This window comes from Tyto alba, unplaced genomic scaffold (genome assembly GCF_018691265.1).
Source record: "Tyto alba isolate M040663 unplaced genomic scaffold, T.alba_DEE_v4.0 Super-Scaffold_1, whole genome shotgun sequence".
NCBI classification, from domain to species: Eukaryota; Metazoa; Chordata; class Aves; order Strigiformes; family Tytonidae; genus Tyto; species Tyto alba.
In genome coordinates, this window is record NW_024881261.1 from 15,131,824 (window position 1) to 15,158,790 (window position 26,967).

General features: G+C 56.2%; 1 protein-coding gene across 1 annotated transcript in view; it reads right to left on the reverse strand.

The window, feature by feature from the left end:
* TRIM8 (tripartite motif containing 8) overlaps positions 1 to 19,103 on the reverse strand; it is a 30,507-nt gene extending 11,404 nt beyond the window's left edge. The window contains exons 1-2 of the mRNA XM_042789739.1: positions 17,774 to 19,103; positions 16,811 to 17,475 (exon numbers count right to left, since the gene is read on the reverse strand). Of these exons, the coding sequence (XP_042645673.1) occupies positions 16,811 to 17,380 (570 nt within the window). The 5' untranslated portion in view covers positions 17,381 to 17,475; positions 17,774 to 19,103. The remainder of the gene's footprint in view (positions 1 to 16,810; positions 17,476 to 17,773) is intronic.
* Positions 19,104 to 26,967: the final 7,864 nt, after the last annotated feature.

Here is a 26,967-nt window from a genome sequence, read left to right on the forward strand (position 1 = left end):
CTGCTTTGAGGTGAAAAGGGGGATAAGGGAGATTAAGGAACAGGGAAGCGAGGCCAGCAGCTGCAGAAGCATCCCCTCTGTGCCAGCAGTCCCACAAGTCCTGGAGGCAGAAGCCTTCCCGATGCAGGGCGATGGGGCAATGTGCCCCCCCAAAACAGAGGCGCCCCAAACACCAAAGCCACTTTTGCAGCATATTGGAGGGTAGGAGCAAGGCCACGCTGATCATGGGCCAGTGTCGGATGAGCTGCCCCTGTGCAAAGCACGGCAAGAGTCAGCAAAAGCAGGACAAATTGCCTCTGCCAGACCTAGGGCTCGAGACCCACTAGCAGCATGGGGAGGAGAGGAAGAAAGGAGCTGGAAACACACCGGGAAGATGAATATGGGGACGGAGGAGCTGGTTTGCATGCCAAGCGAGCATCCAGGCGAGTCCTGACTGATGCCGCCGGCTCCACAGGACAAAGATGAGCCTCAGTGATGCCCATGCCTTTGGCTGGCGCAGCCGCCTCCTGCCCCGGATCCACCAGGAGAGACGGCATTCAGCAGGGAAAGCGTGCTCCTGTGCCGTGTCCCGGCAGCACGGGGACAGCAGATGCTTTTGGGCGGTGCAGGAGCAAGATGGAAAGACCAGCTCTGAGAGCTGCCGGGGCTGCAGGCGCGACCAGGCCCTCAGGGCAGCGAGGAGCTCAAAAACTCTTTTTCCTCTCTGATGGGAAGGGAGGGAGAGGAGATCCCCACCCAGGCCTGGGTGTGGATGCCAGCCAGCAGCCCTCCTCCGACAGCTTTTGGGAGGGAGAACAGTCCAGGCCGCCTTTGCCTGGGCGCGAGGAGAACCAGGAGCTCCATGTTTATGAAGGACAAGGTCTGCATCTTCTCCACCATGAGGGATGTGAGGGAGGATTTCTTTTCCCCCAACTCTCTTTTGATTTTAGGGGGAAAATGTCCTGGTTTGAGGCTGCTTATAAATCACTGTCAAAATTCACCCTGCTGCTGAGCCATCTCTGGCACGGGGCTCCAGCTGCAGGCCCCGGCACAAGCCTGCCCTGCCCAGCACAACCCAGCACCAAACATCCTTTGAGCAACTGGCTCTGAAGCACCAGCACTGGTGCACTGCCGGGGCACTCCGGGGAAGTCCAGGGGTTTGTGACATCCCAGAAAGTTTCCAACACCAAGACCCAAGTGCCCTGAGCAACCGTTTCCAGCCACATGGGACCTCAGACTGACACCAACACCTGGCACACATCTGGCCCCAATGACCAACATCGCCTTGCACTTCCTCCCTACCATGCCAGAAAATAAAATCTAGGCCCTGCAGTTACACTGACTGGGATTCACCAGATTTCACAGTTTTTTGGAGCCTAAGAGATCATGCAAGAAGTCCTGCCCTTTCTGCCTTCAGTGCGCTCTGTGCTTGTGGTTTCTTGAACGTTTCAATCAATTAACATTTACGTTACAGGGGCCCTAACATCCTTTTATGCCTCTTCTGTCTCTGTTTTCATACATCTGTCCCTTCCCAACCACGGATCCAGCTGAAAAATTAATCCACTAAAGAACAAAGCAGTCTCTTTTTGGCTGGATCATCTCCCTGACCTGGATCTCACAAGTGCTCCAGTGACAGCAGTCTGGGCAGAAACGGGAGGTTGTTCACTGCTGAAATTCAGTCGAATCACAAAATCCTGCTCCTCACGCAAGCCCTGTTGCTCTGACATATCATCCGTGAGTCGCTCCTCTCATAACCCCCACAAAAAAACAAACACGCTTCAGCAGCGTCCCCAATCCTGCCTCAATTTGCTGTTGTCCCAGCCTCATCTAGCTCTGTTGAATCCCAAGATCTTCCCAATGTGCTGCAAATCTCAGGGTCCTGGCCAGTTGTCCCCAAACTGTGGCTGGTGGGGTGCCTCGCCTTCAAAAGCAGCCATCCTGCAAAGACCCACTCCTATCACTTGGCAGCAAACCTACCCCCATCTGCAGCCCCTGCAAAATTGAGAAACCCTCACTCCCTCTTCCAAATAAACATCTTGGATTCAAGATCCAGCTGGCCTGTGTGATCTCAGAGCTTTCTCCCTGCAGGGGTGAAACACAGCCAGCCTCTTCCACCCTTCCTCCCATTGAAGGCTGAGCTGCCTCTCCCCTGCCCAAAGACCTCCGCTCCACACCCGCCATGGGAAGACCTGAGCTCTGAACAACAGCCCCTTTGGCTTCCTACCCCCCTAATTTCTAATCTCTGCCCTGGGGGGAGCTGAGCCCAAGGATCTGGATGCATGAACAGGTTTTGGGGGGAACTCAGATACCACTGAGGAGCAAAGCAGCTGCAGCAATACCCATGTGCACCCACGCGTCCCAGCTACGAGACCACTGATAAGTGTAAAGGCAACGACCAGCAGCCACGTGTCCCATCAGCAGCTCACTTGGTGACCCAGAGATGAGGGGTCCGGCTGTACAGGTGGCACAATGCCCCTCTCCAGGCTCAGGCAGCACTAGAAAGAAAACCCTGCTTTGATTTAAAGGCTATGATTTTGTTTTTTTTTTTTTTTTTCCCTCCCAACTCATCTAGTTAAACTTCCAACTGCTCAAGGCTATTTTAATTTGTACTGGTAAGTTAAATCAACACAAACAAGGGCAGAACAGGTTTATACGCACCTCTATTACTGGCTTGCATCAACTAGAGCGCAGCTAGATTTCTCCAGGCAGCCGCTTTTTTTTTTTTTTTTTTCTAATAAAGATAAGGGGGGACATTTTTTTGTGCACCTCCAACTGACAAATGGAGCCTGAAAGTGAGTTTGGAGTCAAAGCCTTGTGGAAAGTCAAGGTGACTTATGCGCCAATAGGCTGGATTCAAAGAGCTTTGCAAAAATGCAGATCAACTAACAAGATTTATAAAACCCGTTAGGGGCTTAGAGGCCGCTTAATTCTCTAAGGTGCCAAGGAAAGTGCCTGACTTGGAGAGGGATGGATGGGGCTTACTGAGGTGGCTATCTCAACCTTTCAGTTGCTTCAAGAAAAGGGGACTCAATTTCTCTTGGAAACGAGGTTTTGACATGCTGAGATGTTTACTCTGAGCCTTGGCTCCTCCATCACTTACTTTAAAGAAAAAGAAACCAAGTCCTGCTGCTGCAGACAACTGTTACAAACCAGTGCCAGACACCACCCAGAGGAGTAAGACTCAACCAGATTCAGCACACAAGCTGGAAAAAATAAAGAGAAGGGGGGAAAATGAGGGGAAAAAAAAAAAAAAAAAACACAAAAAAAAATCATGAGGAGGATTTTGCACTTCTACAGCTCCCCAGCGCCCGGCATTTTGCAGGCTGGAAGCAGCCCGTCAGCACCTGCGGGCAGCCAAGGCGACATACAGCGAGCCCATCAGCCCCACTCTGCACCCGAGAGGGGACTGACCACAACCACGACCTGCTGAACGCCAAGGACCCCTCAGCTGCCTCCCCACTGGCTCTTTTCTCTCCCCTGTTTTTTTGCAAAGCGGCTGTTGAGAATCTGAAAGCCCGGATTATAATCTTTATGAATCCCATAGTTAGATCGCGCTGAACAGCAGCCCAGCAATACCAGATGTTCAAACAAAGCTGCCAACCGACAGCTGTCTGCAGCTTGCAGCGTGTTTTTACTTTAAAATGCAAAATGATACCAATCTATATTAAAAGAGAGACGTTCGGAGCCTTGCGATAGCAGCTGAAGCCACGGATATTGCTCTTTCACGCAGGGTGTGGCGGCAGAAGGAAATATCTCAGAAACTACTGCTTAAGCCACCCTCCCGGCCCCCCCAAATCCTGGCCCCTTTCCTAATGGGAAAGAAACTCACGTTACTGCCTGAGTGCCGTGAATGTACCAGTGCGTGTCCAAACAAGCCAGCAAAAAGAAAAATGCAGCATGAACAAACACTGTCTAACGAAGGATGCCAGAACGAATCTGAGCGCTGCACAGCCCGCACCTGGCTCTCAGCAGCGTGGGGAGGACGAAGCAACGCACGGGGGGACGGAGAGAGCCAGCCCCGGGGTGCTGGGTGCAGCCCTTCCTGCACCAGTGATCAAACTGGGAGAGCAGAGGTCCCTTCTGGCAGCAGGGCACTGGAGGAACATCTTCCACTGGCTCTGGCCCATCCGCCCAGCATCCCACCTTGGGTTGTCCCACATCCCTCTAAAACATAAGTGAATGCTCCTCATGTAGCGCTGGCCCCACTGGGGAAACTGCTGGGGCCTCCTCCGAGACCTGACATGCAGCAGGTTTTGAATTTGCATCGCTCGGTACCTTTATCTGTTAGGCTGGTTGGGGCCAGGCACAAACCCTGCAACCTTTTCCACACACCCACAGCTGGGGAAGGCAAGAGCCAGAGCTCAGCCTCGCTCTCTGTTCTTCCTGCCCCTGGAAACACAAGCCACCCGCACCCCATTGCATTTTGGGGGGTGGCAAGTCCTGAACATGCTGGGCACGGCACAGTACTTCTGGCTTGCAGGAATCGCACGAAGAGGGCTCTGACTTAGTCAAACGTGACATCCCAAATTCCCCACCAGCCGTGATCACAGGAAATCTTTGGGACCGGTCCCAAGGCTGTCTCATTGTGCTCCGAGCAGCAACAGCATGAATGAATCATGCTCCTCAACGTGACACCCAGCTCCCAGCAACGTACTTGGGATCAAAATATTTACGTTGCAAACGAGTAAGAATAGGATCAGATCCCCTCCCCAGCCTGGTGACATAAAAAGGCCAAACTGGTCTTGCATCGAGTAAGTGGGTGGCAGGAGACTAAGAAAGCAGGAGGCAGAGACCAGCCCTGTGTCTTGCAGCCTGGCTCTGCCCAGCAATGCTGAACCAGAGCCCTTCTCCGTGGCAGCAAAACCCCCACAGCAGTGAGCAGAGACTACTATCCCCGTGGTACCACACTCTTGCCGGAGCTCGGCAGCCAGACGACACGCGAGGGAGCATGCTGGGACCTGTAGTTTCCAGCCAGCCAGCTGCAAAATGCCATCCGCCAGTAAACACGTCTCAGATTAAAGAGATGCGAGGCCCCCAAACTCCTGGCAAGGCGCCAGCCACGGCTTCTTGTTGGCAGGCACTTGGCCAATTCCCATGTGTTGCGTTAGCCCCTTTCCAAGGAGCAGCCAAGAGCCCACACCCCGCAAACCCCCTCGCAGCCGAGCTGTGCCCAGCCCTTGCCGAAGTGATGCGTTTGCACAGACAGCAAGATGCTCCCAGAGCTCGGATGCAGCCCTGTTCCTGCCTTGCTGTGAGCCCCCCCCCCCCAGTTTTGCTCCGTGGCACTGGGACACTGACGCCGAAGCAAGACCCCGCAGCCGGCACTGCTTAAGCTTCAGCTGTATAGAGCCCAACACTGCATCCCTAGAGGGGTCAAAGATGCCACTGAAACAACTGGAGTCACAGGCAGCAAGAAGCAATACACCGGCGTGGTGTTTTTGGGCAGAGCAGCACAAGCAGGCAAAACTCTACTGAACCTCCACACTGGCAGTGCTGGGGACAACCACCTCCCTGCAGCATCCCTGCCAGGCATACAGCCTCCCCCCAAGTGCTGCTGCCCCGCGAGACTGGGACCGTGTATGTCACCCCGAGGGGAGCGTGGCACTCCACTCCTCACCTGCTTGTCCGTGCTGTGGTGGAAGTTGCAGCACCTGGCTGATGTCAGGAGTCATCACTTCACACAAAAGCCAGGCTTCCTGGTGGAGAAGGGGCGGGGGAACGGGGAGGAAGGGGAAGAAGAGCCTGGGGCAAAGGCAACCAGCACCTCCAGCTCCCCACGAGCACACGCAAGGGGCAGCAGTAGGAGACGTTCTCCTTTAACCGCCCTTGCGCTCGGGCAAGAGATGTAACATCCTATTTCCCAGTGCCCTTCACAGGAACCCCAGCGTGGCCCTGCCCTGCAGAGCTGCGATGGAGCAGGCACCCCTTTAAGGACACACAGAGTAAAGGGACCCAAGTTTATTTTAATTTGCTCCTGCAAATAAATGAAATCCACTTTATCCACCTCAGCTGGACTGCGGCTGCTGCTGATCAGGGGAAGCACACTGCAGCTAAGTGAGGGGACACAGCCCCCTGCCCAGCACCCACCTAGGAGAAAAGCCACCTCTCTGACAAGCTCAAACACCAGTGACCCCAAAATGGGCACAACTGTGTACCCCGTCTGTCTCTTGCCCATGGGCGTTTAAATGCTCATGGCACTTGTAATATTCAGGACAAAGTCAAGAGTCATCTGCAGCCCTCATTTCCCAAACTCTTTTCCTCAATGTGCTCCCCAAAGCCAAGCATCTTTACAACACGCAGCACATCATGGTACCCAAGGCATCAACGTGACCTCATGCTTCAGCCTCTCCTCCCCCTCCTCTGCCCCCCTGCAGCCCCAGCTCATCCCCCAGCAGCAAAAGTGGCTGGCGGCCAGGATCAGGCTGCACTGCTTTTGTCTGTACCTCATCCACTCTCCTAAGGGCAAGAGTGCTCTGGACCAGCTGCACGGGGACTGGTGAAGCGGGGTTGGCCGTAGGGGACCTGTGGGATCTGGTCGATGTCGACTGAGGGGGGGAAATCACTGATGTTGCAGGGGGCAGCCCAGGAAGGTGGGTTTTGGATGTGGGCACCGCCAGGGAATAACTAAAGGAACAAACCCCGCTGCTCTCCTTCAACATGCTGACTTCTGCTCCTAGGAGGAGGCCTGTCATTGGTTTTTAATCTCGCCCGATTACGGAGCAGCCTTTGACATTATTGATCTTAGGCCCCTGAAGCATCATTTATCTTCCAGGTTTGACTCGGAGATTGGAGCTTGACAGCTCAGACCCCAGTCAGCTCCATCCTCCCAAGGAGCCAGGGGAATCACTCTGCTCAGTGCTGGTCCTGCCAATTCCTGCAAGCTATATGTGAGGCTCAGTTTCCATATCAAGATGAGGTGGCTTTTGCCAGATGCTCTCTCCCCACCTGGCATTTCATCTCCTGACTCAGAAATCCAGCTCTTCAGGTCCCTGGCAGACCAGCAGTGCTTTATCAAGCACAGCAGGCCAAGGTGCCTCCAGTGCCCACTGCTTCCCCCTTTCAGTTTCATTATCCTCTTTTAAAAGAGAACATGGTGGAGGCACAAAGGTTATGGGATGTGCCGAAAGCCGCACAGGGATGGGGGGGCAGCACCAGCATGCAGGGTACAACCAGAGAAGCCATTTCTAGCTGTGACTGCACTGCCATTTCCTGCAGCAGAAGGACCAACAGCAGTGGCTCCTCATCCCCTGGAGAGTTTGCACCCACAAAGAAACCTGGCTGCTAGCTCGGTTCAGCGGTGGCTTCTCTTTACCCGTCGCCTAACAGAGCTGCACCTCGGGGCCAGCTCGTGATTTCTGCTTGACCTTCAAAATATTAATGCCTGCTCCCTCCGCCAGGCAGAACAAGAGATGCCTGGAAGAAACTCCCCTGGTTTCCTCCATCTTCCACCCAAGCTGACAGACGTTCCCAGCCTCCACCTTTTGGGAAGCAAAAGGTTTTTCTCAAATGTCTGTGCCTACAGTTACTGGGTGCAGTGTGTGTGTTGTGATGGTTGTCTTTTCACATGCCTCCTGTCTCTCTCTCTCTCTCTCTCCCTCCTGCAAAGCTAGGCCTTGCATTTTGGGAAGGAGGAACATTTCCTGATGAAGGTTCCGGAGGGCAGTTTTAGCACATAGAGGAAGGTTTAGCTTTTGCTCGTCGCCACGGTATTGTTTATCAGATTGCTGTAAAAGCACTTCGATAAATGGAGATTAGTACCGCGCGTGCTGATAGATGACAGCAGTAGCCAGGAGCCAGCCTTGGGGAGGAGCAGGGGAGGAAGCGCCTGGGTGGGGGCAGCCAGCAGGGTCCCTGTTCGGCAAAGTACTGCTGCCAGCAAAGAAAGCCTGAGACTCCAGAACTGCTTTCCCACGTTGCCACGGACTTCCCAGCTCCCTAGCAGGGACCCCAACTCTGCTTATCTCTACTTCAGGGTAACACCCTGACTTTCCTACCCAGATTTTAGGCTGCTGCAGAGATTAAACCAACCTTTTTCTCCCATGTGGCAAGTAAAATGCTACAAAATCCTTGGCTGGAGGACAGGCTGTGGTCTTACCTGCTGGGCTCACACCCTCCGGAGATGTGTTTGGCAAGGGGTGGTCTTTGCACAACACACAAGGCGTTATTTCCAGTCCCCTGCCTGGATGCTCTGTCATGCAGGATGCCAGGAGGTAGAGGCAGGAAAATAACCCCAGAATGTGCTCCCATTCCCTTGTAGGGGAGCAGATCCTGTCCCCCTCCCCTACAACCAAATCACCTCTGACCCAAACAGGGCGCGTGGGCCTCAGCCACCAAGCCACAACAGTGCAGCTGTGGCAGGAGAGCTGCAGCAATTCCCTCTCGGATCTGGCCACCCCCATCCCTAAGGGGCTAGCACAATACCCAAGGGAAGGGGGAACACAGACACCCCCCAGCCCCAAAGGGTCTGCGAGGGGGACAGAGACCTCACAGCGCATTTATTCCGCTCCATCCATTTGAGAGGCACGCTTCAAGGGGCTTTTTGCTGTCGGAGGCGGGTGCACCAGGACAGGAGGAGAACAAAGGGAGGCACCGGCACCCCCAGCCCTTTGTCTGAGCGCAGAGGAGTTCACCTGCAGCGAAAACCAGCTCCCACCGCAGAGCCGACAGCTCTGCGCGGATTCAGATGGGGAGAGGGATGCAGCCCCCCCCCCACTAGCAAGAGGATAATGAGCAGAAGGACGCGATCGCGTTACCCTCTCTCCCCTTGCCACATACACAAGCCCATTACAGCACACGCCAACACCCCCCCCTCACCTCCCCCGACTTTCCAACAACAACCGCAACCAGCAATAAAAACCATTGCCACAAAAATATCAACCCACCCCCCAGCGCGATCGATCTGTGTCTGCGTGTGGCCAAGCACCAAACCTCGGAGCTTGGCTCCACCGACCAGGATCAACTGGGAGGGAAGGGGGTGGGAGACTAGTTTCCAGGGGATGGGGTTTTAGAGCCACACAATAACTGACTCAAATGAGGATCTGGACTAAGCTGTTGTACAGCAAGGGAAAACATTGCCTCCATTAGGATATGGGGGATTTTCCTTCTCTTTCTCCAAAGCTCCAGCTCCAGGATGAAGCTTCCAGGTCACCCAGGAAGGGAGAGGAGAACCAGGTGATGCTGAGCAAATGGGGGATCCCACAGAGGGAGAGATGAATGGAACGAGGAAAGGACAGATCAGCATTCCCTGAGCCCCAGATCGTACAGTCGGCTGGTCTGACAACGTTTACTCATATTTCAGAGAGACACAGCCATCCGGAATGTCACTCCCTGCCAACTGCCTCATCTGGAACCATCCACAGCTCGGCTCTTCCCAGCCCGCTCTCGAGACAGCCCCCCCAGAGCATCCACACACCAAGGAACTGAGAAAGGACAGGTAGGGGGGAAAGAGAAGAAACAAAGAAATTAAACTGATTCGTGTTTAATTTTTTTTTTGTTTGTTTGTTTTTAACAGTTCTGGTACATCATCCCAGCAAACAGATGACTTTGAGTGTGTGTTATGTAGAAGGCACCACTGCAGCGTGGCAGAGTGCTGCTCTGAGCCGGGAACTTTGCTCATGTTACCATCACAAGTGAATCACAAGACAGAAGAGGGACAACCACAATCCCCTGGCAAGAGCAGGCCAAAGCTGCCCTTATCAGAAAGGATTTGGGACTGGGAATCTCTTCCCCAAGTTCATCTGGGGGACATATGTAAAAACTCTTGCGTGCATCCAGAGTCTCATGCCTGTAAATAACTGTCCCTCCCTCCATATTTGGGACCAGGCATCTCTTCCTCCCGTTCCCAAGAACGCTGGCTGTAGCTCTCCTGGGTAAAGGAGGAGTAGCTGCCTATATCAGTCCTTCTTCCATGGAAGAAAGAGGAGGACAGGACATCCCTGGTCCTGCACACTCCACACTTCCCCACTGATCCCCCAGCATCTGCCCCATATTCTCTACCAGCAAATGGAAGTTCATTGCAAAAAATTGGCTACCAATGCAAGCAAACTCAGCAGCTCCAACTCCTCCAAACCATCCCCCTTACTCCAACCAAACCAGCAGCTCCCAAGCCTGCGGGCTGCTGATAAACACGGGAAGTTGACAAAGTCCCCACAACCTAGCGCAGATCCCATAGCGTCTTATTTTTTTAAAAGAAAAAAAAGCCAGCCCAGCCCAGCCCAGATTCTGCCCCGGAGCCTGCGTGGCAAAGCAGAATCTGGCTCCAAGTGTTTATTTATAAATCCGTACATACATGTACATTTGAATTCTGACAGAATTAATTCTGGCATCCAGCTAATTCAAAGCATTCCTCCCCCATCACACTACTGTTGCAGGCCAGCCCAGCACAGAAGCTGATTATAAAATGCTGCACTAGCCAGGCATTTCTGCAAAGGCTTGTGCTATTGAGCATTCAGTCTTTCCTTGCTTGGCTATTTCATTGTTTCGGTGTCGATCCCTCCTCTCTTGCCCTGTGTTTCCTGGTTACTTTTGTCCCTGCTCTGGAAGCACTGCTGCTCTCAGCCCCATTTCAGTTTCAGATTGAAAAAAAAAAAAAACAAAAAACAAAACCCAAAACAATTACATGAAATTAAAGAGAAGACAAGAAGAAATTACCACTGTGTACCAAGATTTCCAGTAAACAGATAGGTAACGAGCAAAAAATAGGCCAATATGCTGCAAGGCAAGCTGCAGACGGATCTTGGGATAGAAAACCCGCTGCCTCCCTCTGAAGCACAGCTAAGAAATCCCTGTGTGGTCACACGCTGTCCTCTGGAGCAGAGAGGAGAGAGGTCAGGGCAGCCAGCACTGTAAGAGCCTCTTTATTCTTGGGCAGTTGCACGAATCTGATCGCTTGTGCCCTTTGTGAGACATGGAAATCTGCCTTCTCCTCCCACCCCCTTCACCAGCCCCCGCTTCTGCTCCCCCGGCTCAGAGGGGGTCAGAGGCAACTCCTTGGCTCCAGAGGCAAAGACCAGAGCAGCAGAGAGGCTGTGGATCCCCCTCTGGCAGGACTGGGCTCAGTAGAGCACACGGGAGAGCTCGAGGACAGTGCTTTGGTGGAGGGAAGGGAGGAAAAGTGAAGGACGGTCCTGGGACTCACGCGTTTCTTGAAGGGCTCACCCGGGCTCCCACACGCGAGGCATGAGGCTGAGGGGTGGAGGAAAGTCCAAGGTGTCGCGCTGCAGCCCACATCTTTCCCACTTCTCCCCCACTTCTCCCCCTCCACCATGCTTGTGGGCTCAAGGTGAATGGCATGCTGCACACCTCCATGCCAGCAGCCACATGATGCTTACATAAATATGACAGGTTGGATTTAGACTAAAAGAGGGTCTGGGCTAAGTTTATTATGCCCTCATCACCAGTAAAAGCTGGGCTTATACCTCCTGGTTCAGAGACCAGATCAGGACACCCTGCATCTCAGGGGCTCATTCAAAGTCACTATCAAGGGAGGACTTCAAGGCAGAAAGCTCTCTGGCCAGGGCTGTCTGGCAGAGGTGGGCAAGGCTGCACGTAGACATCCCCACCTGCAAAGTACGGCCAAACCCTACATGCCACAGTGGTAAGCCTGGGCTACAATTTGTTGCTGTTCCTTGCAAAGCAGCTCAAGGTCCTCGGATGAACCTCTCTTTCCCTCTCCCCACCAGCACCCATCCACATAGCACTGTCCCCCCCGTGGGAAGAGAGCAGTCTCCACTGCAGCCCCTGTCCTACTCTTCTTTACCAAGGCTGCAAGCCTCCTCCCTCCCACACAAGCCCACCAGGTTGCCCTCCAGCACCCTCAATCTCTGCTGTCACTTCTCAGATTGACTCCACACAGAAGACTTGCGGCTGCAGGTCCGGAGCAAGCAACTGCTGGCAACCTGATGGGCTAAGGGCAAGGAAAATGCTCAAGCTTACCAGGAAAGCAGTGGGGGAAAGCCCTTAATCCAAATGCCTGGGAGGCAGGAGACTGTCCCAATCCAGCCAAAGGTCTGGCACCGCCAAGATACCCAGTGCCACTTGGCCAGATGGGTTTGCAGCAAAGTAACTCAGGGCCCCCTGAGACCTCTCTAGGGCAGCACAGGCTGCTATCAGTTGAACTGAAATCCCCGGCTGCCCCTGACAACGCAGAGCAGTAAAGCCTAACAGATCAATGGTGGTGAGCAGCATGGAGCTAGAAAGCAAGGCTGGGATTTCTGCAACTGCCCAAGGCCCAAGAAGTCATCACTCATCACGGCAGCTTGACCAACTGACAGCATCCCAGGGCACAATGATCAGTCACATTTATGAGCCTGGCACTGGACTCCCAAGGCCCCTGGGCAAGAACCAGGGCATGGGCAAAGCCAGGGGAAGGAGAAACCTGGGTTGGGCTGACCTAACCCCTGGGTTGGGCTGGTGGTTTAGCTCTGGGGTGCTGGAAGGGGCTCAGATGGAGGGTGCTAGGAGAACCTGCACATCTCCAGCTTCGTAGGACCTACTGCAAAAGTCATCTGGGGACCATGTATGTTCAAAGAGTGCCATAGGGAACGCCTGCCAGGCACCAGCCCACACCATCTACAGTCACAAGAGCTAAATTAACGCTTGAGCACTTGGGCATTTACACTCACAATGCCTCCAGTGAGCTGCATGCCGTGCTCCTCATAAACAAGTCATCTGGAAAATAAGTAAGCCTATAAAAATCCAGCCCATCACAAGTTACCAAACCTGTTTCAGAGTAAAACAGCCTACAGCGTCTCACGCCAGGAGCCCAGCAGGGGGACCGACCCCAGCCTCCCCACCGGTGGGGCTTCTTAGGTCCCAGCAAAATGTCCCTGGCACAAATGGCAGCATGGGGATGCGGCAGGGTACTCGTTTCAAACAGGAAGGTATCCCTGGTGTCAGGGTCATCTAGCAAAGAAAAGCTGGTGGCATTTTCCCTCTAGAGACCTAGAGCTTTTGAAACGCAGACGCAATCAGCTAGGGCAGGTAGGAAAAGCACACGGGCCATCTCTGCACTGGTGCTGGTGGCCAACGCTGGCAAAGGACCAGAGTTTCTGGTACAGACTTGGGATTCTCCTACCAAGTGCTCACCTCTCCTCTTTCCCATACTTTACAAAGCACCTGAGCTGGCCTTACCTGGGGTGCTGCCAAGAAAGAAAGCCCAAACCCACCGAGGAGCAGATGGACTCAGCAGCCCGGTACCTGTCTGCCTGGATTTGCTGAACGGGCGCTGCTCCACGGCTAGCGCTGGGTGCTGCTCCTACATGCCTGCAGGAGAATCCCCCCATGTTTTCCTGCAGGTCTCAGCACCACAATCTCCTTCTCCCTCAATGTTCAAAACCACCAGAGATCTTCAGACTGTGGAGGGATTTTATTCTGATTTCCCAGAAATGCACTGCAAGCTAGGTCAGAGGGAAATCTACCTCCATCCCCTGAAACAAAACAGAAGCAGGAGCAGAGCCTCTACCCAAGTGCTTTTCCACTGGTGACACCTCCAGCTGAGGACAGACAGCCAGGACAGCCCCAACCAAGCTCTGATGTACCTGACTTCAATCAACCAGGTCCCATACACAGATGTGGCAAACATGGTAATACCCCACAAGTGAGTCCCTTTGGCTGCTGCCTTCTGACCCATGTTCCAATTCCAGCAGTGTATTTTTCCCCTTTTTGGCTTAAAAAAAACCCCCAAGCAACACAGCAACCTCACAATGGAGTAACTTTCTTTTTCAACCCTGGAAGCAGGTTCCCCCACACCGGGGAGACAGCAGGTTCCCCCATGAAGGCAGAAGGCACATGGCTGGGGCAGCAAAGGCAAAGATGGAAGAAAAAAAATGTTTCATTTTGAGACCTTGACACAAACAAAACGAGAAGAAGCAAAAAAAAAAGAGGGTGGGTTGTTGGCTTCCCCCCCCCACCCCCTCTTCTTTAAGCGCTACAAAAACAGGAAACAAAGGAGAAAACATCTCACAGGGGGGAAGGGGAGGTAAGCTCTTTATACGCCCACGAAAGAAAGATTAACCGCATATTTTATTTACTGTTTGTATTACAGTTGCACTGTGGAGTTCAACCAATTCAGAGCCAGGGCTCTGCGGGTTTGTGCAGCACCTAACGCTGAGCGGTCCCCTTCCCCCAAACCCCCCAAGCACACGCCTCCGCTTCAAGCGAGCCCTCCACAGACACCTCTTTCCTCCTGCCGACACCCGCCTCCAGCCTCTTTTGCCCAGCGTGAGCTCTCTTGTTCCACTTTCCAGCCGAGGTGTTGGTGCTGTCCCCAAGGAGTTTTGAGCCCCTTTTCCCCTTCAAATTGGACTGTAACCGGGGCAAGATGCCCTCCAAGGTGGGCTGGCAGCAGAGCCAGATTAATAAATGCTAAAAAAATGTGGGTTTATGGGGAGGGCGTTTGCAGGCTCCCATCGCTCCTCCGGGCTCTTGGGGCCACCCCCACCACACCGGGTCAATGTCACCACCCCCACGCACTCGCAAGTCCCCCACACCAAGGACAGGGCTCTGAGCCTCCAAACTTTGACTCATTTCTCAATTAACAGCTTCCTGAACGCGAGCCACACATGGAACAAACCTCTCACGACGGGGCCTCCTCCAGACCTCCCAAGCCCAGCGTTACTCATCCGCCCCCCAGCCCTCCTTCCCCGGGATGCTCCGAGAGTGGCTCACCGCCGTGGGGTGAGCAAGCAGCCAGGAATCCCAGGCCTGGCTCCCGCAGGCGGGAAGCCGTCACCGGCTGAGCGCACGCACCCTAATTCAGGAGCTGACACAGCCGCCTTCTTGCCGGCTGGCGAGGGGCGGCTTTCAGCCAGAGACCTGGCCAAGGCCACGCAGCGAGAGCCGGCAACCTGCCGGGTATTTTTCCCCGGGGGCTCTTCCCTACTCCAGCTGCTTGATGGAAGAACTGCTTCAACTACAAGGGGGGATCCTTTGGGTACACTGTTGCCCAGCTTCGGGCTGTCCTCCATCACCCCAGCCTCTGAGCACCCAAACGAGCCATGCACCCAGCAGGAAGAGACCAGCTTATCATCGCAGAGAAAGGAAATTAAGATAACGTGGTGATGGAGGTACCGAGGGATTTGGCCAAGGTCACAAAATAATTCTGCGGCTCTAACATACAGCTGTCCAACACCTTCTGTGTCTGGCCACATATCCTAAAATTTCAAGCCAGGGCCAAAATCCAGCCTAGCCAGTGGCAGCTTTCTGCCAGGTCATTAGCAGCGTGCATCCGCAAGGAGCAGCGAACATCCAGCCATAACAACGGCAGCAACAACAACAACAAAAAAAAAAAAACAAAAACACCACACAAAAAAAAAAAACCACCACACAGCAAGAGCAGGAATAGATGAGATCAAAGTGTCCTGGAAAAGGACCTGGAAAAACAGTTTTGGTCCCTGGCTAAGGCTCCCAGGAAGTACAGACACAAGCCCCATCCCAGCCCTGCGCAGCCCTCCCGGGGTGGCTCCGCACCCTGGGAGAGGGCGACCAAAATGACTCCCTATAAATAGAAGCAGAAAAGCGCTTCTCCAAAAGCCTGGCTGGGTCCTTCCCCTTCCAGTGCATGTGGCGGACCTGCTGGCACCTCCACGGAGGTCTCTGGTTTTCCCCCAAAAAACCAGGAGAGGAAAATAACCTTCCTGTGAGCTCAGGCTGGCTCCTCTCTGCACAGAGCTGCCCTCCCCTCCCAGGCCTGGCCATCCAATTGGAAAGTAATTATACTGCAATTTTTATTTATGACTTTTTTTTTTTTTTATTGCTAAATGGTGACTCATTTTGGCAACATTAAAATACACAGGAAATCATCCCCATTTTACAGTAATCACCATTCAATTCATTGTTAAATATTTATTCGGCGGACAAGCGCTGGGGCCTCTTTCGAAGGGTCGGAGGGGGAGCGGAGGGGCAACCCAAGGAGGGGGGGGGGAAGGTGGTGGTGGTGTCATGGCAGGGCTGCCCGCAGGGCTGTTAAATGCTTGCCACCAACTCCAGGGTGGGGAGCCAGGGGTGAAAGCTCCTGCCAGATGGCCTGGCCACGAACAAAATACAGACTCGCTTTCCTTCGAATCCAGCGCTACGCCCCACGCTGCTTGGGGGGAGTTGGGGGGAGGGCAGCCCTGCGCCCCCTAATAAAAACCCCATTATTTGGTCCAACCCCGAGCCTGAATCCCCGCCAGCGAGAAGAGAAGCCGTGGGTCTCCGACATGAAGCTCTCCCCGCGCTGGGGGGAAGGGGATGGCGGCTGCCAGCCCCGGCGGGAGGCAGCGGGAAGAGCCGGCACTTTGACATTCACAGGCCTTACAATGGACGGGGGTCCGTGGCTGCGGCTGCTTTGTGTGTGTCCCGTCCCCCCCCCCGCTTCGGGGGAGCCCAATTCCAGGGCGACTCGACCTCGGATGCGGGCAGCGCCTCCGCCTTCCCCCGAATGGCCGCATACCCCAGCGGGAAGATGACACCCCCCCACACCCCCCAAGCCCCTCTGGACCTGGGCCTTGACCCTTCCGCACGCAGCCCCAGCCCCAAGCGGCTGCGGGTCCGATGGCTGAATGGCTCCGAGGGCCTCCCGGCACAGACCCCCTTCCCCAGGGAGCCCCCCCCCCCCCCACCGTGGGCTCCGTCACTGCTCGGCTGGGGAGGCCACCTAATATGTCCGCCGCAGGGGGACCGGGCGGAGGAGCAGCAGCGCCGGGGTGGGTTTTGTGTCGGCCCTACACAAACACGGACCGTGGGCGAACAAACACGGCAAAGGGAGAGAGGGGCAGCCAGGGCGAGCGGCACTCCCCCCCCCACCCCCCGGGGCTGGACAAACCCGCATCTCCGTGAAGGTCTGACTTACCCTGATCTCATTGCGGCGGATCTCCACGTCGCAGACCGAGTGTCCCTGGTGGGCCCCGCTGTAGTAGCAGCAGAACTGGCAGACGGCCACCTGCTCGGCCTCGCAGTGGTACAGGCGGTAGGCGTTGTGCTGGGGGCAGCTCCAGGCCCGCACGTCTTCCGCCTCCACCAGGAGATGGCCCCTGGCCGTGGAGGGCTGCTGCAGGTGGGTCTGGACGTGGGACTGGCAACACGGGGCCTCGCACCTCAAGCAGATCTTCTGGGCCGGCAGTGGAGGGCCCCGACGGCAAAAGACGCAGTGCAAGACGGAGGGGGGCTTCTCCAGGTTGAGGGAGTTGAACTTCTCCACGATGTTGGTGAGCTTCAGGTTCTTCTCCAGGTTGGGCTTCTGGTTGTAGGCCTGGTTGCACTCCGGGCACCGCACCAAGCCCGACTCCTTGGCCCACGCCTCCCCGATGCAGCCCCGGCAGAAGTTGTGCTTGCAGGGCAGCTGGACGGGCTCCACGAAGACGTGCAGGCAAATGGGGCAGATGAGCTCCTCTTCGAAGCAGTTCTTCCAATTCTCGGCCATCTCTGCCGGCAGCCTCTGGCGACGTTTTGCCCCCCGCCCCAACCCGTTTCGGTCGCTCAGTTTGGTCTAGGGGCGGACGCCGGGGTCTGTCCTCCCTGCAACGGGAAGCCTGGGGGTGAACGGCCGGGCTCCCCCCCCTCCCTGCAGCACGCGCGATAAATATTAAACCACGGCAGATTTTAAAATCGGGGACAAAATAAAACCACAGAGCAGCACTCTAGGAATTTCCAGCCAGAAAACGCAACGTCTCCATCGCTTCGTTAAAAAAAGCAACGTAAACGGTTAAAAAAAAACCAACCCCAACACGGTATTGTAGGATTTACAGCCCAAAGGCTTAACCACCCCTAAAAGCCATTTGTTTCTTTTTACCCCAGAAGGTGAATCGAAACTTACCAAAGGTTGAAAAAAATCCATACAAAATCCAGCAGCACAGTCCAAGTTCCATATAAAGCTCCTAAATTTAGCGCTCCGGATCGGATTTTTCTTTTCTTAGGTTTGCAACTGACATTCAATATTTTAAAGGGACTTTTGTCCCCCACCAACCTGGCTAACAGCTGAGAGCACCGACTCGCTCGTTTGTTGGTTGTTTTTTTTTTTTTTTTTTTTTTTCTCCCCTGTATTTCTCCTCCCTCTCCCCCTGATGGGAGTTGGGAATCAGAGTCTTTTAAAGGAAACAGATCAAAGGGTTAAGATCCAAAATGGGAAAAGGAGGAAGCTTAAAAAAAATAATAATAATAGCGACGATGACGATGGCGAAAAAACGAATTCTCTCCGCGGCCCCCGAGATTTGCTTCTAACCCGGTGGAGCAGCAGAGAAAAAAAACGGAAGAGGAAAAAAAAAAAAAAAAAAGACAAGACAGGAAAAAAAAAAAAAAAAAAAAGGAGAAGAAAAAAAAAAAAACCCTCTCGCCTGCTTCGAGATTGCGAGGTCTTGAATGGGAGAGCTCGGTCATTCAGAGCAAACCCCAGCCCAGCGCAGCCCTCCCAGCCTCGTCCAAGGCTCCCGGAGAGGGATGGGAGAGAGGATGGGCTTTGCTGGGGGGGGCACCTAAGCCCCGCGCCCCCCAAATCAACCTGCTCTGACTTCCCACCGGGGCTGAGGGGGGAAAAAAGGCGTCCGGGGCGTGGGGGGTCCGACCTAGCCCGGTCTCATGGCTGGCCGGGGGGACGCAGCCCCCGACGGCAACAATGCGATGGAGCCGGGGGTCCCGGGGAGGGACGGGTGTCGGAGCCGCCTTCCCCCGGCGCGGCGTCCCCGGTCCGGCCCCGCCAGGAAGGGGCGAGGCGGCGGCGGCAGCCGGGAGGAGCCGGCCGAAGCGTGCGGTTCCGGGAGAGCCGAGTCAGCTCTCAGCCATTTTGAGCTGCCCTGCTGGAGAACGGAGACCGGAGGCGCATGAAAAATAAAACAGAATTAAAAAAAAAAAAAAAAATGTTTTTTTTTTTAAAAAAAAAAAAATATATTAAACAAAAAATTTTGAAATAAAAGTCACCGGAACAAAACCGCTCCCGCCGCCTCCCCCGCCCGCGCGGCGGGGCTCTGCGGAGGGGCTGCGGCGAGCCAAGCCGTCCCGTCCCGGTGGGGCCGCTCAGCAGAGCCCCCCGCGCCTGCCCCGGCCGCCGCCGCCTCCAGCCATCTTGGGCTCGCCCTGGGCGCCGACCGCCGGAGCCCCACGCCCCGGCCTTCCTCCCGCCGCCCCCGGGGAGGCGGCCGCGGCCGGGAGGCGGGGGGGGGCGATGAGGAGCTGGGGGGGGGGGGGGGGGCCCGGAGAAGGGGAAGGAGGCGGGGGGGGGGGTGCGGATCCCCGCAGCAGATCTCTCGGGGAGTGGGGGGGGGGGGCGGCGCCTCGGAGGCGGCCGGGCTCAGCCCCGGCGCGGGGGGCCGGGGCGGCGGCGGGGGGCGGGCGGGGCGGCCATGGGGGCGGCGGCCGCGGGGGATATATCGACCGGGGGGGAGGGGGGTGGGGGAGAGGGAGGAGAAGGGAGAGGGGCGGGCGCGCCCCGCCCCGGCGCGCCGAGGGGCCGCCCCACTCGGGAGCCGGTCGTGGGTGGGGGGGGGGGGGGGGGGGAGCGGGGGGGAGCGGAGGCGCCGGAGCCGGAGCCGGTGGGTCCCGCCGGGCGCTGCCGCCGCCGCCGCCGCCTCGGAGCTGCGCTGCGCTGCGGCGGGACCCGCCCCGCCCCCGGGCCCGCCCCCCTGCGCGTCACGAGGGAGCCGCCCCCCCGCCCCGCCCACACGGCCTTAAAGGGGGCACGGCCGGCGGTGGGGCCCGCCGCGGTGCTCGGCGCTGCGCGGTTGCCTGGGCTCGCCCCCAGCTGAGGTGGCCCCGCTGGCCACCAGCATCCCTACGCGGCCAGGAGCCGGGGTTGCTCAGGGTGCTGGTTCCCAAAAGGGGGCCAGTTGCCCCGGAACCAGCTCACAGCTGGCCCTGGGTACCAAAAGTGCCCGCTGGAGCCCCCCTGCCCTCTTGGCTCCCCCCTGTTCCTTCACACGGGGCCGCTTCAGGTGTGTTTGTTTCCTCCCTGTGCAAAGCAACGGCCGTTTGGCCCCCGCGGGGTCTTTCCAAAACTGGCAGCCCCAGCACCTCCTGCCAGAGCCCTGGGCACAGAGGTGTCTCTGTTAACAGCTCTCCCACCAAATGTTTCCGCAGCTGTTTTGCGGGACCCTCTATATCTAACCCCCGCCAAATGTGCTGGGCCACTGGGAATAAAGCACGTTGATGGTGTAAATCCATTTCCCACTGGTGAGGGGGTCACAAATGGCCTCAAAACGAAGTATTTAGAAAAAAAAAATGCTCAGGGTGCACAGTCAGATTTTCGATGGAGTGACATGAGCTTTGGGATCTGTCCCCCACCCTGCCCCTAATGGCAGTTTGCCTCCAGGAGGGATTTAGCAGGAATTCCCCATTCACAGCCTCAAGGCCAAGGACCAAACTGTCCAGAGACATCACCCAGTAGCTTCTCCAATAGCACCCTATTGCCCCAGTGCCCTGGGCCACCCAGGGCAGGCAGCTGCCTGCTAGAGGGATGAGCATCCTACAGCACACCCAGGGTGGGGGTGATCCAGGTCTTTCCACACTTTCCTTTACGGGAAGCCCCTGTGGACAGACAGGACTTGCCAAGAGACACCCTAATAAAAGGGGACAGTGATGGATACCAGCTATCTTTGGGCTGATTTTGGATTTGGTATCCCCCCCACCCCATTTCCCTGCCTCCACCTTTCCCTTCTCACTTCATGCTTCGACAGGACATCAGGGGACACTGCTACCTGCTGCCTGCATTATGCTCAGCATGCCCCAGTCCCACAGTGCTGCCCCAGGGCAAATAATAACAAATAATAACAGCGTCATACCCCAACACACGCCACAATGCTGATGGGGCTGCAGCTGGTGTGCAGTGCCCGGCTGGCTCAGGATGCCTTGCTCACCTCTCATTTCTGGGTGAGGCTCCCACAGCCTCTTTGCCACAATAAAACCTATTTCTGGGTTCATCTCTGTTCAGTTGTTCTGGGATCCCTGTCTCCATGGGAAAGCCCATAGCTAGGCCACCCTGGGACTGGGGCTCACCCAGTATCACCCTCCAGCTGCACCCTCCAACCCTGCACACCCAGCCCACAGCTCCCGGGGCTTGAGCACCAATTCCCGCAAAGGGAGCGGTTTGCCATGCAATGCCTCTGCCAGGCCTCGAAGCCCGCAGGCTGTACATCCCTGGGGTTTTGGAAGCCGTTTGGCAGCCAGGACGGGTGGGAGCTGGGCAGCGCGGCACGGGCTGCGTCAGAGCTGCTGTCGACCAGCCGAGCCCATGCGGAGGGAAACCTCTCCTCGAAAAGTCAGCGCAAAACTATTCGTGACTCTCACTTCTTTATAAACACAGGCAGTACTGGGCAGTCCCCAGTGACAGACACTGTCCCCACCCCAAGCAGGGCAGGTTCTCCTGCCGGGGCTGCTCGGGGCCCCCCCTGTGCCCTCTGCTGTGGGTGAGCTGGGGAAGCCAGCTGGTATTTAGCAGGATTTAAGAGTGGAAGGTGGATGGGATGGGGCTAAGCCAAGCTGAAACATGCAACCTGCTCTCAGCTGGGAATCCCGCTGCCCTGGGACCAGAACTGGCCCTCCTGTCCTCACACCTGCATCAAACAATGCTGTCTCCCTGCCTAGCCTGGAGAAACCCCCTTGGCAAGGGGACCCCCAAAGCCAGGCTGGGCATCGCAATCCTCCCGCAGCCTGCCAGGGGGACTGTAAGCAGGGACCTCCCTCCCCACACAACTCCCAAACACCCTCCTGCCACGGCTGGGTGGTTGATGGAGTCCAGCCAGAGCGAGCTGCAGAGAGCCTGCCCACGCTTTGGATCCCCCTCCACCAGGATCCTGCCCTGTGCAGGTACCCCAGCCTGCTCCACAGAGGTGATTCTTAGCTGAGTCCTGATGTGCATCCCTCAACTCCTCCAAGCCTCAGTTTTCCCAGTCACAGCCAGCCCCTCGTTCCCCTTCACCAGCAGTCTCACTTCAGCAGCCCTTCACCCTGCCCTGGAGAGACCACCTCCACCACCAGCCTCCCCAGTAAAGTATCAGCATCTCTGCCGAGGCCCCACTTAGCACTAACTGGGCTGTGGGTACCCATCCATGAAGGGCTGGCGCAGCATCACCCCTTGCCCTGCGAAGCCAGGATGCTCGGGGATTTGTCACCAGAGTCTGGCATTGAAGTGGCACTGCCTGGTACAGAGGGACCTCGTCCCCAGGGAGCAGGGATGTGCTGGCTGCTCCACAGAGCCCAGGTGCCTTTGTCACTGCGGGCAGGGGCCGTGCCTGGTGTTGAGGATCTGCCTCTGCTTTCCCAGGCAGACTCGAGTGATGTTTAACCAGCCCGCAGACATACAGAAACTCTGTTTGCTATTTAGGGCTGCGGACCCTGCTGAGCTGATGGGAGAGGGAGGGTGTTCGCACAGATTCACAGAGTGGTTGGCTGTTAAAATGACAGCTTTTCTGCCTGCCACCACCCTGTCCCGGGATGCTCCTGAGGGCTCCGGCACTCAGCCCCACGCCTTCCCCAGAAGCCTTGAGCCCTCTGAAAGTAATACAAAGTGATGTGCTTCTTGGGTCCTTTCTAACCTAATTAACCAGCCAGAGAGAAGCCATTGCTGCCCTTCTGTTCCCTTTCCAGGTAAGCCCAGTGAGGTGGTGCAGTGCAATGGTGAAAGCTCCCTCCACCCTGCTCCGTGTGATTAATGTTTTGAAGGCTTTCACTGAAGTTTTAAGACTGGGTTTAAGGATTTAAGAAACTTGCAGGGTGGAAGTAGCCTGGTTTACAGCACTAAATCTGTCCGTGTGTAGCCATCCCCTGTTCCTGGCTGGGGTGGAGGAAGAAGGAAACAGCCCCATGGAGGAGGCACGACACAGAGGTCCCCAGGGCTGGTCACCCCCTGCCCCAGCCCAGGGCACGCTGCCGACAGGCACCGCTTGTGCCTGGCCATCCCACGCACTTCCCCGCTGCAGTGTCACACTTGTCCATCCCAAACTGTCACCTGCCTGCTCCGGCATCCTCGCATCTGGGTACGTGCGGGGGGAAGACGGACGTGTACGTGTGTGGTGCATCTGCAGAGGAAAACGATTAATAAAAAGGGACCAGGAGCCGGGTGTGCGGCCCGGTCCCCACAGCACGCAAAGCAGGTTCCCTGCCCCAAGCACCCCAGTGACACCCGCACCAGACACTGGCAGTTGGGAACAGGGCTGGGACCGTGTGCTGGATGCAGGTGTGGTGATGCCCTTGTTGGCCCCTCAGGAGAGCTTTGCCCCTGTACAAAGGATGCACAACTGGGTCTCCTCTTGGGGCAAAACTGCTGGGCTTTCTCCCTTCCTCCCCAAGCCTGAAGCATGGGGCAAAGCAGATACTGAGGACTGGCCAAAGGGGACTGCATGGGCCGGGGCGCGGTGGAGGGGAGCTCAGTTTTGACCCAGGGCAAATCCAGGGTGGAACAGCCCAATTTGAGGTTGAATAGCCAAATCCAGGGGTGCACAGCCAGCCACGGGACAGAGGCGGTGCGCCAGGGTGCGCTGCCTTGGCTGGCCTCGGGGTGCCGATGGGTGCTGGGGAGCACAACAGTGGGTCTGGGGGCTGTGGGGCTGGAGCCTGAGGAGCTGGGATGAGGACCGATGTGGTTCCCTGCTTAGTGGGGTTTCTTTCTATGCAAATGCCTGGGAGCAGCTGCCCTGCCGGCGTGACTCATTTCCTGCTCTTGTGTCACATTCTGGTCAGGCCAGTTTGGCAAAGGCTTTCTTCTCTCCCTCCCTGGCTTCTCCTCCTTCTCTCCCCCACCGCCGAGGGCTGGGATGTGCATTTGCTCAGCCCCTGGCAGGATGAGGCAGGATTTTCAGGAAACTGCGTCAAAGCCACAAAACCTCCATATATATATATATATATTGAAAAAAAAAAAAAAAACAAAAAAAAACAAAAAACCCCACCAACCAACCAAACAAAAAAACCCAGCACAATTTTCTTTTTTTTTGAGCGTGAGGGAGACTGGCGGCCAGACGGGCTCCTCTGCTCTTCCCCCCGCTGGGGCGGCTGCTTCCCTCGAGACGGGACGGGACCCGGCAGAAGAGCTGTAAAAGTTTGCTGAGCGGCGGAGGGGAAAAAAATGCAGCTCAGTCTAATTTTACCCTCTGCTGCCAGTTGGAGAGGTGCTGCTGGAGCCAGGCTGCCAGCGGGCAGCCTTTAACAGGGGATGGATGGTGTGAGCATCCAAGGAAGCCGCCAGCCCTGGGGTTCGCCTGGCATTTCTTATTCCTCGGCAGTGCTCCGGGGCAGCCTCACCACTGCGCCCTGAAAAATGTACTGGCCAGGGTTAAAAGTAACTCATTCATTTTAACGGGGTCGGGAAGGGATGCTAGCAAACACTGGCGGGCCTCAGGGCGGTGCATCTCCCACCGCAGGTTGGGGCAGGGAAGGTGATGCCGGGAGCGAATCCCTCCGGCTGCTCCCACAGCCCCATCCAGTCTGGCGCTGCCCTAAGCCCCGGCTGTGCTGCAGGTAGAAGAGTCACTTTTTGAGGCATTTCCTGCCTGGTCTGGGTTGTAGCTTGGAGGCCAGGATTTACAGCCTCCTGGGTGGCCCTGCAAGCCCGTCTGCCCCAGGGCTCTTGCTTTGCTTTGTCTGTGTCCCCGGGTGTAGGGTCCCGCACATGCACCCCTCGCTGCCCACCAGCCCAGGGCAGAAAGCAGCATCCCTTTGCCCCACGCCTGTGGCTACCGGTGGCCCAGTTTCTCCCTCTGCACCAGCCCTTTCCCCAGTGCATCAAGCTCTGGCACAGGCTCCCGCACCGCAGCTGGGCATCTCCCCAGGGAAAGACGGAGACCCTCAGTGCTTCCAGCCCAGCGATGAGCTTGGGGACATGAAGCTGCCGGCCCCAGATCTGACTGTGGGAGACTGAGGGTGGGAGCAGGGTACAATCCCCCCCACCGCCACTCTTCCCACCTGCGGTTTGGTTCCCTGCCCTCCCACCCAAAGGCCCCTGCGGTCCCTGCCCAGGCTGAGGTGTAACCTTTGTAATCCTCACTCCGGAGCAATTTCTCAGCCTTCCTCTTCCTTTTCTGCATGCTACCTGCAATTAAAGCCGGCTGCAGCCAAATGACCCAGTGCCACATGCATGCTAAGAAGCTCACCGCCAGGCAGCTACTGAGGTTTCCTTTGAAGGGCAGAGCATCCGCTGTCACTGTGCCCCATGCAACCCCCAAATCCACAGCTCCCTGAGTCCAGTGGTGCTGCTGAGGCTCCAGTTTGGTGCAGCAGGGGGGAAACTGAGGCAGGGTGAGGTCAGGGGCTCGCCCCAGAGCTGCAGGCCATGCAACCCCCACTTCAGGGGCTCTCCTTCCTCTCCAAAAGCAGAGAGGTCTGTTTGCCCACAGTGAAGGGGAGGGCACGAGGATATTGGTGTATATTAGGTCAGGAAGCATTGCTAATAAACTGTCACTCCTGGTTGTGTAATGGGAGCAATTATGGGTTTAGGTCTCGTTAAGACACCAGGAAGGAAAACACGGTCTGTCTGAGGGTAGGAGTGTGAAGGCAAACAAAAAAGGAGGGTCCTATTGACAGAAGGATGAAGCTGCCTTTGCGTCAGAGGCGTTTCTGTCCCATCCCGGTGCGTTGGCAGCCTGGGGCTTGGATTGACTCCTGTGCAGGGGGATGGAGGGGGATGCAGGGAGCCGATTCCCAGCTCTCCCTGTGCTCTGCTCCTTCCCCCAGGCACCCCAGGATACCAGGGACTCGAGGCAGGCGGTTTTAACCCCTCTGAAATCCGTGGTCCCTGATCCACCCTGCTCAGCACAGCACTTGGAGCCCACTGTCCCTGCACAGCCCTTCCTGGGGGTCCAACGGGGACCCGTGGGCAGCGGGGCTGGTGCTGGGCTGTGCCAGGAAAGCTGAGGAGAAGTACCCGAGCTCTTCCCTCCTGTGCAGCCACCAGTGACCCTCCTCTCCCCGGGGACCTGCCAGGCTTCCCTCGCTGCCCACCACCTTGTGCTGCCCACTGCAAACGCCTCTGCCCATCCCTCCCTGCCACCCGGGTGGCCCCAAACCCACCGGGCAGGTCCCTCCCAGGGTCTCCGGTGGGGTGCTCAGGCGCTGGCAGAGCTCACCCAGAGCCCGGCCAAATTAAACCCAGGGCTCCCCATGAGCGAAACCCCGGGGCACTGCCAAACCTGGGGTGGGGGCACCCGCCCCCCTCCACGGAGGCTGTTGGAGTGAATCTGGCCTGTGTGTGCTGCAGAGGAGGGGCCGGGGCACCCGGCGGCCAGGATTAGCCTTTAACCACCCAAAACACGGCATGGAGGGCAAGGAAATTCTTGAGGCATCTATTAACATAAAAAGAGTCGTACTTTACATTTGGTTCCACTTATGGCTTATAAATGATTACTGCACCTTTTAATAAATGGTTAATCAAGTGTTAGAGTCCAAACAAGTTGATAGGTTGCTTATTACCACGGTTTATAACCTTTTATGAATGCCTTCTGTCGATGTACTTATAAACATCCATACCACGTACTTCTCGTGTCTTGACATGTTGGTCACATCTGTTCAAAGTTTATTAACTCTTGAGCTGCTCACTAGCGGCAGACCAGGAGGGATCCTGCTATTTATCTGTATTAATCCGTGCGGCTCAGAAAGCACACCTGTGTGCAAGGCACTGGCTGAGGGGTGATGTGGACATCCCCCTTTGTCCAAAAGATGTTTGAAGCAAATGGAATGCAGCCACATCAGAAATAAGTCGTCAGCGGGGTGTTGCTCTTGTGGGTGCAGGGTTTATTTGCCACCAGGACAAAGAGCCGAGGGAAGTCGGTGGCAGATTCTTCGTCTGCTGAAGTCATCAAGCTGAGACAGGATGTCGTCCTGGACCGCTCACTTGAATCAAAACCACAAGTTATTGGGCTCAATGCAAGAGAAATTAGGCGAAATTCTCTGCCTGTGAAGATGAGAGGTCCAACTGGATGATTTAATGGACTCTTCTGGCCTGGAAATCCACGAAAACTTCCTTGGCCATCGCTGTTCATGTGCAGCCGAAGCCCCCCTTGCGTCACATTGCAAATAATGAAATAAAGCTCTCAA